The sequence below is a fragment of the Chionomys nivalis genome, chromosome 1, assembly GCF_950005125.1.
Source record: "Chionomys nivalis chromosome 1, mChiNiv1.1, whole genome shotgun sequence".
In the NCBI taxonomy this organism is placed as follows: domain Eukaryota; kingdom Metazoa; phylum Chordata; class Mammalia; order Rodentia; family Cricetidae; genus Chionomys; species Chionomys nivalis.
The window spans coordinates 159,921,213-159,931,738 of record NC_080086.1 but is presented as its reverse complement, the minus strand read 5'-3'; the positions used below and the strand labels follow the sequence as shown (position 1 = coordinate 159,931,738).

Sequence of the window (10,526 nt, the reverse complement as noted above, 5' to 3'; positions counted from 1 at the left end):
AGGTGGTTAGAATAAAAATTGTCCCTAGGCTCATATGTCTGAATGCTTCATCGTCAGAGAGCGGTACTATTTGAAAGGATTGGAAGGCTTAAGAGGCTTGGCTTTGTTGAAGGAAATATGTCACTGAGGTTGGGTTTTGAGGTTCAAAAGCCCTTGTCAAGTCCAGAGTATTGTTATCTGCTTATAGATGTGAGATGTAAAAAAAAAATAAAAAAAATAAAAAAAAAAAAAAACTTCTCAGCTACTTCTCCAACACCTGACTGCAGACCGCCATGCTTCCAGGCATTATGGTAATGGACTAAACCTCTGAAACTGTAAGCAAGTATCATTTAAAAGCTCTCTTCTCTAAGAGATGACTTGGTTATGATGTATCTTCACAGCAATATAACAGTGACTAAGATAGTGGGCAAGACTCATTTTTATCCACAGATTCTATCTAAAGATTGGAATGAATTCAGAGCTGTTCTGAATGTCATACACATCCAGATAATAATTTAAAAAAAGAGGCAGGTGAGGTAATGTAAGTATCAAATTAAAGTGGGCTTGAGATTTGAGAAGTGTGGGATAGATATTTTGTAATATCTCTTCCACTTTGAGAAATCTATTTCTCTGCTGGCATCTTACCAGGCTCCTTAATAAGACAGTCACCACCCCAGGTGGCACCAGAGGGGAGCCACTGATAAAATATGTACTAACAGTTATTAACTCATGGCAAGGTTTGCTTTTTTCCTTCTGAACCAGAATCTAGATTCTGACTAATCCCCATTGCCATCTGATCTCAGGCAACCACGTATAACCTGCCCTGTGGGAATAAAAAGTAAAAATGCATGGGAAATGATGGCATTGGTCCCCAGGCGGAATATTCTTCATTTCTCTCTGGAGTGTGGTGGCTGCATCAGCATCACAAGGCTCCATTCCCTGGATCATTAATTTTTGTCTGTTGAAGGATCTGGATTCAAAGGGTGATAAGCGAAATCTTCACTTGCAGAAGCAAGTTCGTCACAATAGTCAGAGCTCTGAGCCTTGGTTTCTGCTAATGAGGCTCCTTTAGAAAGAAAGAGCTCACCCAAGTCCTCTCTTACTTTCTGGCTTTCCTATTTGGGATTTCTTCTAAGCTTCTGACTACAGTTGAGGAAAAGATTGCAACTTATGCCACTGTAAGTGAATGTGTTTTAGATTTTTTTATTGTTATGTTTGGGTTTTTGTTTGTTTATTTTTGGTTTTTTGTTTGTTTTTGTTGTTGTTCATTGTTTGGGTTTTGGAGGTTTTGGTTTTTGGATTTTTTTCTTTGTTTATTTGTTCATTTGTTGGGGTTTTGTTGCCTGAGAATGAGTGAGAGAAGAGAAGTGGGGTAGAGGTCAGCAAAATACTTGGCTTGAGGTCATAGTGAGGTACCTAGTCCTAGCCAGGGTATGACCAGGGTCTCAAGTAATTCTATAGGATTCACTCACTGCTCCTTTGTGTCCAGGGTCCCTGTATCCTCCTCAGATCCTTAACCTATACCCCATGACTGCTCTTGCCAGGAAAATGTATAAGAAGGATATTTACAAGGCTTTGATCTGGTTGGTGAGCCTCAATGATTGTGTAGCACAGGATCCTCTTCTCCCAGATGATATACTGGAACCCTAGAAGTTTGGCGTTTTATGGGTCCTAAACCTCATTTTCCTACATCTGTTCCCTGCTTCCCCTGTGTATCTGTGGGAGGCAGGAAGTGACACAGAGAAATCATGAAATAGTATTCATAAAGACAGGATTTGAACTCAGGGAGGTGAGATCTAGAGTCTATAAGTGTTCCCTGCTCATAATTAGTACTAAGCGAATGTTAAAATTTCTCAGTGCATGTAGAGGTTTGACAAATGGCTGCTGCCAAGACTCTAGCTTTAACGGATCCAGGACTCATGTTCTGAGACACTGACTGTAGAAATGCATCATTTGAGTCAATATTAGTTATCTTAAATATTTCCCACCCCATTTCCCCAAACTGTTTACTCTCTTGCCAGAATTGTCCTTGTAGTTTTAAATCTGTATTTTTTTTTAATATTGGATTTTGGTCACTCAGTGTATCTTTCAAAGATCTTTGTAATTATAATTGTAAAATATAAATATGGAGATAAAAATAAAAGTTAGTGATTTAATAAAAATTTAAGATAAGTTAAAGAAAACTTATGTGCTTAAGGAAGACTTTGAAATAACAAGGCAATGGCATTGAACTTCCACTTTCAGTCATTTTGATTCTTCCTTCAAATTTGTGATCTCATTAATCCTATGACTGAAAACTAATTTTTATTAACCTCACAATGAGCACCTGTGTAATTGTTTTTCTTCTCATTCAGTCACACTCAGGATCAGGTTTTCTATCATTGCTAAAGTAGTCGTATCAGAGAAAATCACAGAAATGAATGCATGAAGCCTTTTTCTCCCTGTGTTGCTGAGGGTGTTATTTAGTAACTATCTATAATTTCAGAGATCTAGTTATTAATCACATCTTTCTTGGAGGAAAATTATTTGTCTTCCTGATGTCCTAAACCTAAGATGCAAGTTCATACCAGCAGAGACTAGGTAAGGGTATCTCCACCTTTCGAAGTGTTGCTCCACCTTTATTGGCTTTACAGTTGAGTTATTGAGTGTGTGCATGTATTGTGTGTGTGCATTTATGTGTGTTCAGGGTGCATGGTCCCAGCACTGTGGACTTGTCTTTTCATTGTCTTTGCTACAAAATCTTAAAAGTAGAATTGATGCAGGCCTTACATATGGTTTAGAATGGTTCAGATCTGATAAAATTGTTTCAGTATGAATTTTTTGTGCTCTTATTTATGTCTGACTTTCAAAAATTGCTTATCAAAAATACAACATGTAAGATCCTAGCCTTTATGTAGGTATACAAAATCATTTGTGTATATAAGCCATGAAAGCTGAATTAAACTGTTTGGGAAAATAAACAGGCCTAATTGAGATACCTCTGCCCCAAGACAGGGTCTCACTATGTAGCTCTGGCTCCCCTGGCACTCACTATATAGATGAAAATGGCCTTTGACTCACAGTGATCTGTCTCCCAAGAGCTAGGATTAAAGTCATTTGCCACTATGCCCAGATATACACCCAGACAAAAGGGACCTAATCAGAAGGGAAATAGAGGAGATAAATGGAGGATTTGGATGGACAGTTTGCTCAAACTACATTACACATTTGCATTATAATGTTCTTTGGAAACTTAGGACTCTCTACAATGAATATATGCCGGTAAAAAGATACATGGAAAACTCAAATGCAGGTTAATCTAATAGTGAACTTGATGAGTCAAACAATGTTATTAGATTGACTTATGAGCTAAGTGGCTGTGCTTGTTGTAGCAGGGACTCAGTTACATCCCAGATAATGAACCTTTGCAGACATCAAATGACTGTGCCTCTGGAAGGCTCAGGAAGGACTTATTGGGCTCTTTCAGCTTGACTCAGCAGTCCAGTACCACAATATTACTGCTGTGTGTCTAAAACATTTCCATCCTCCATTCTGTCAGGTTAGACAGATTTACATCATATGTATCTGCCAAGTAGAAGCTAAATATCAATGTGTGCTCTCTGTATTCTACTCATACAAGTCCAACCACAAACAAACCTGTATGAAGCCAAACAAGCGTCAATTTGTTGAAATAAAATCAACCCCACTATATGTGACCGACTGCAGTGATGGAGGAAGGTCATTGGTTAAAAATAAAGAAACTGCTTGGCCCTCATAGGTTAGAACATAGGTGGGTGGAGTAAACAGAACAGAATGCTGGGAGGAAGAGGAAGTGAGCTCAGATGCAGGGCAGCTCCTCTGAGAGACAGACGCCATGCTCTCCTCTCCAGAGCAGATGCAATGAAGCTCTGACCCAGGATGGACATAGGCTAGAATCTTCCCGGTAAGCGCATCTTGGGGTGCTACACACATGAACAGAAATGGGCCAAGCAGTGTTTAAATGAATAGAGTTTGTGTGTTGTTATTTTGGGGCATAAGCTAGCCATGCGACCGGGAGCTGGGGCTGCATGAACACAGCCAGCAGCTCCCCACTACACTGCAGGCTTTATTGAACAAATTCTTCTTTTTATTGGAGTTCTAGTGAAACAACTACACAAGACTTTGGGAGTGAACTCAAAAGCACTATCACCTTTTTAAAAAGTGATCAAAGTTGTATCAGCACAGAAACACTCAAGTTCACAAACAGAACTAAAGTCCCTTTCACAAACAACACCACTGTAGTGAGATCAGATGCGACCATTATCAGGCACATCAGTCAACTTCAGAAACAAAGGCAGGAGGGGAATCACAGAGGCAAAGACTGCCCCAGGTATACAGCAGTGTGTAGACAAAGAAGAGGACTTCACAAACAGACCTGGGGTTCAGGATTCTTGTCTTTTCCAAAGAACACAGACTCCAAAAGTTATGAAAGTGACAGTCTCTGTTGCTGCAGATTTTGCATTTCATCCACTCTTTTTGCTCCTGTTTCTGATATTTTGTTTTTTAACTGGAAATTCTTGGAAGCTACATAGCAGATAGGGAACTTAAAATGCATGGGATTGTACATCTTCCATTGACAAAGATCATGCTTTTTAACCTGTGCCAGTTCAGGTCTGTTTTACACTGGTGCCTTTATCAATCATCACTGGGTATTGCAATCATATCCAATTCTTCAGTCGGTGGCATACACCTTTAATCCCAGAACTCTGGAGGCAGAGGTAGGTGGATCTCTGTGAGTTTGAAGTCAGCCTGGTCTATCAGAGCTAGTTCCAGGACATGCACCAAAGCTACACAAGGAAACCCTGTCTCAAAGAAACCAAAATAAAAAGATAAAAAATCATGTCCAACCCAATTTAAGATCCATTTCTACTGTCAGTCAATAGAAAATCTTGACCATTATATCTACCAGCATAACTCAGAAAAGACTTTATTCACTTTTATAAAAGTAAATACCATTAAATTTCCTCTCCATTTTTTCTTCATAAGGGCTAACATTTCCATAGTATAGACTTCTTTTTCTCTACTTGAAGCTATCAGTAAATCTCAGATGGGACACTCTCATTAATTATAGTGAGAGTTATTTCTAAAATGAGCTTGAATAATGTGAAACTTTATTTTCATAGTATGCTGTAGATTTTTCCAAAATAGAAATGCTCAATTTTACAGACTAATATTGCAGGTTTATTAGGAAAAAGGGAAAACAACTTATTTAAAAGGCAAGTTCCTATACAATCTTACTCTGTGGAGATAATATAAGCAAATGCACATTTTGCTTACAGTGTTGTTTATGGTTTGAAATAAGGTCAAATGATGAATATAAATGTGCTGGTATTTTAAACTATATGTCACATCATAGGCACCCACATAATCACTATGTGTAGACAATTATATTTCTCTACATTTCCAAGTTTATAATTGGGTCAGAAAGATTGTTCTGTGGTTAATACATATTTCTCTTGTAAAGGACCCAAGTTTGATTATCAGAACTTAAATTAGGTGACAGATAATTGCTTGTAACTTCAGTTCCAGGGAAGGCAACACAGTCTAACCTCTGTCGGCACCTACACCCATGAGTAACAGGTTAACTCATACAGACACACACGTACATAAATAAAATACACAGTTTCTGAGTTTTACTTATCTTTTAATAGCTGTGTATTTCTAGTCAAATGTATGTAATCTACACCCAATTGATGAATATTTTGTCAATTCCATTTAAAAGAAATAATCATATGCTACAATTAATACCTATAATCTCTTGTCCATGCTGGGGCAGGCACACTGAATTCTTTTTCTTTCCAGAACCCTACAAGTACTTTCTGTCCAGGGAATTTGCCTTCACTGTTCTCTACTGTCCTCAGTGTGGGACGTGGTGTACCTATGTTTCTGAGCAGAATATTGAACCCTCCCTTCATTTAAGTTCCACTTATATCTTATTTGAGGTAGAAATTTTCTCATCTCACCTAAAAACCGCCATCTATAGCCAAACTTGGTAGCATCCACTTGAGTCCCAGCTGCTCAGGAGGCTGAGGTAGGAGCAAGCATCACTTCAACCCAGGAGTTGCAGTCAATCTGTGCAACTTAGTGAGCCCAGTTCTTAAAAACAGACCTCTTTAAACAGTGTAGATTTCTATACTTCATCCTACTTGATTTCTTCTTAGTTCTCTTTACACTTGATTATCTTGATAACTTGTTTTTTCCTGGTGATATGAGAGTGGTAATGAACCAGGACTGAACTACATTTAAATTTGGTGGGGGGAATATATCAAGAGATAGATGAATCAGGTAGAAATCAACATAAATGTTCTGCTAGTGAGTCTTATTGGAAAACATATCTTTAACAAAAAATTGTATCCAAATTAAAATTTACAGCAAATAACCTAACTTCAGCCGAAAATAAGCAAAAATGATCTAGAAATGCTTAGGAGACAAAAAGAACTAATGATAATGTTCTTGTTATCTTTTCTTGTTTCATAAATCATATAAATGGGTAGATAAAGATGGAGAGCTGCAGGTATATCTCAAAGCAATCTCACCCAGTGGTACTGAAGATTTCATCATTATATGGAAGTCTGAGGGACCAGAACTGCACTAACAGTAATGTTTCATCTCCTCCAATTTAGAATATATTTCCCTAGGCTTAATTATTCCTTCAGAGCCAATACAAAGTGGGAACGGATCTGTGCTTTGGGACATTTATTAAGTGATTAATGATACACAAATGTAAACTATACAAAAGTATCCACTTGTTAAAGTATCAAAGACTATTGGTTTTTCTTGTTTGATGCTCAGAGTGTTAAGAACTGAACCTGGGGCTTGTGCCTATTAAGTAAATACACTACCACTGAGCTGGATCTGTAGTTATAAATTAGGAAAGATTTAACTAGAAAGAAAGTCATGTGGAAAAGAGACATGGTGCACACCATCAGCAAGAACTGAAACTGCTTTCATCTTCCACAGAGAATGCAACCGTAGGAGATGTTAGAAAGAGAGGCATGTTAAAGTTGCCAACATATCCTAAGGAAGTACTCATGAATATAGGGAAAACTTGAAAATATAAGAATATTCACCTCAAGAATAATAGAAAGAAGAAATATGGAAACAAAAATGCCAAATTGTAAGAAAGTAAATTGTTCTTGTTTAAATAAAAAGTATGCAATATAATTTCATATAATGAAATTGTTTCTTTTATTAAGTGAAAAATCACTCTATTAGTATAATACAACTTGTAATGTATAGCTTGAGGCTCTAAATACTTTAAATTGTAAAAAATACCCTTTAGGTTTAAAATATTGACATGATTTAATAGAACTAAGGTTATTTCTCTCGGGTAGTGATGTAGGTAAAATGCCATGTGACAGCCCAGTAGACTTTGTAAGTAATATTTTCCCCCATCCCTTTCATCACCTGCCTCCATATTCTGTCTGGACAGGCCCAAAGCCCTCTATGAAAAAGCTCTCTAAAATGAACTAACCACTAATTCCAACTCAGCATCCTTGTAAGTGTCCCAGAACGAATCTGAACTGCATCAGGTAGTGAGGAAGAGCTTGTGAAAGGATTTGTCAGTCGTCTGACTTACCAAACTGCAAAGACACCGAGGACAAAAGATGATGACCAGAACATACTTTAGGCACTCTCCCCATTTTATTATATTAAAGAAAAGAACCAAACAAAATACAATTAAAATGAAATTATCATTTTATTGTTAATGTAAGCTGCTTTCCCCTTTGAGAGTTTTATCTAAAGAGAATCAGAAGGGCAAATGTTGACTTGTGCAGTCATCTGTTATTTAATGAGAGTCACTGCCTAAGAAATCTACTTTGGATGATTCTCTTATTGTGTGAGCACCACTGAGTGTACATCACAGACTAAAATGCAATGACTCCATTAGGTGAGATAATTTTATGGGACTACATATATACATCAGTGTATGGTACATGGTCATACAAACTTAAGGCATATGTCTGTGCCCATTGCACATGCCTAAAGTACTCTTTAAATTATGACTAAAGTGTGTATTGAATATTGGTGAAAAAATACACAAAACTCAAAATAAAGTAACAAACACTGAAAAATGGGAGCAAATAAGCCCAGAATACTGCTGAGAAGAAAAGTCTTAAGTTTTCAAGAAAGTAAAACATTGAGGTTATTCAGACATGGATACGAAGCATATGAGCAGCTGTGCAGTCTGAAGGGGAAGGTACATGAAGAACAAAGGCCATTGATCATGTAAGAACTGTAAATAGAAGAAAGGAAAGCCCAGGAATTGAAGGGAAAATACCTAATCCATTTTGTCGATACTATCTGTCTTCAAACCATGTGAGTGGTCAAGATTCTCATAACTAAAATGGAACCAGAAAACCTGAATTCTCCAACACAACATATGTGTGCATAATTTAATGTGAATCCTCTTATGGAGGGCACACTGAAACACATTGTATTGTGGTATCACATTTTATTTTATATACTGATGTATATAAAAGTGTGACATGTACACACTTATCTTTAAACACATTGATGATTGATTGATTGTGGTGCACAATGTTTACAAACATGTGGATGTAACCCCAGAGTATACGTGGAAGTCAAAGGACAACTTGTACAGTTGGCTCTTTCTGTCCACCATGTGGGTCCAGGAGACTGAACTTAGATTTGCCCACTAAGCCATGTCGCTCACTGCTCTTTTCTCTTAATATCCTAAGCATATAGCTGGACATGTCCCTCATTTTTATAACTGCAGAGAAGTTTATTTTGCAATGTATCTGAAAACAAAACCCAATACTCCATCCTAGATGATGTTTCAAAATGTTTTCTCTATCATAATCATTAAGTACTTTGTATCATTGATTATTCCACAGCTCTGATGTTTTGGGTCTGAACAAGGTCTTTGCCACAGGAGAATGAGAGGCAACCAGACATGGATCACAGAGGTTACTCTACTTGGATTCCAAGCTGATCTCGCTGTGGAGTGTTTCCTCTTTGGGCTTTTCTTCCTCTTTTATTTCTTTACTCTTCTTGGGAATGGGGTCATCCTTGGAATAATATGCCTGGACCACAGACTGCACACACCTATGTACTTCTTCCTCTCACATCTGGCCATTGTTGACATGTCTTATGCTTCCAATAATGTCCCCAAGATGCTGGCAAATCTTGTGTCTAAAAGAAGAACCATCTCCTTCATTCCATGTATAACACAGACATTCTTGTATTTGGCTTTTGCTCACATAGAGTGCCTGATTTTGGTGGCGATGTCCTATGATAGGTTTGTAGCCATCTGCCATCCTCTACACTACACTGTGATCATGAGCTGGAGAGTGTGTACTATCCTGGCTGCTGCTTCCTGGATATTAAGCTTCCTCTTGGCTCTGGTCCATTTAGTCCTCATCCTGAAACTGCCCTTCTGTGGACCCCATGAAATCAATCACTTCTTTTGTGAAATACTGTCTGTCCTCAAGTTGGCCTGTGCTGACACAACACTCAATCAAATTGTCATCTTTGCAGCTTGTGTGTTCATCTTGGTGGGACCCTTATGCTTGGTGCTGGTCTCCTACGCACGCATCCTGATGGCCATCCTGAGGATCCAGTCAGGGGAGGGCCGCAGAAAGGCCTTCTCCACCTGCTCCTCCCACCTCTGTGTGGTTGGGCTCTTCTTTGGCAGTGCAATCATCATGTACATGGCTCCCAAGTCTCAGAACCCGGAGACACAGCAGAAGATCCTTTCTCTGTTTTACAGCCTTTTCAACCCCATGCTGAACCCCCTGATCTACAGCCTGAGGAACGCTGAGGTCAAAAGTGCCCTGAGACGGGCACTGTGGAAAGAGAGACCAGCATGAGAGACATCAGAGAACAACCTGGAGAGATGATTTTGTTTTCTGTCAGACACAGTAGTTGGCATTCCTTTGCCATTTCTGTTATAAACACTCCCTTAAAACAGAACATTATAGACTCACAGACATAGACCAAAGATATAATACTTTGAGAAAAAAACATATGTCTACCTATAGTCTTAAGTCCCTGCCTTCTGTAGTTTGGGATACTAGGCCTATACCTCTTAGACTGAGGAGACAGAAATCACCAGATCCATAATATAGGTCTTAAGCACTCAGAGATCAAGAATGTGACATTGGAAGAGCCTCCCCATCTCTATGCATAATGCTTATCAGAGTAGAACTAGTTGACTAATAACAAAAGTTCCTATCAGTCCAGATGGAAGTGTAAATGGCACTTAATGTGAACTCCTCACAATAACAGCAGAGTTAAAAACCAGCACATCTGTTTAAAGTTAACAAAGCAGATAACAGTCAGTTGTAAAAAAAAAAATACACATACCTGACAAACATTCAAAGTTTTATTTCTTACCGTTAGTCAATAAGTGAGAAGTTAAAGCTAATGTGGGATATTACTGAAATGAGTAAAATTACAAGAAATAATCACTAGATTTTGGGTACATACAATATCAATCATTAGAGAACAGTCAAAACTGGCAGTTGTAATACAGCATAGTCAAGTCAGATTGCGCTAATAAACAC

At 38.1% G+C, this 10,526-nt stretch overlaps 1 protein-coding gene across 1 annotated transcript; it reads left to right on the top strand.

Moving 5' to 3' along the window:
• Window positions 1-8,897: 8,897 nt before the first annotated feature.
• Window positions 8,898-9,830, top strand: LOC130879593 (olfactory receptor 2A14-like). The gene has a single exon (XM_057778276.1). It carries the CDS (start codon window positions 8,898-8,900, stop codon window positions 9,828-9,830), a length of 933 nt encoding a protein of 310 aa, XP_057634259.1.
• Window positions 9,831-10,526: the final 696 nt, after the last annotated feature.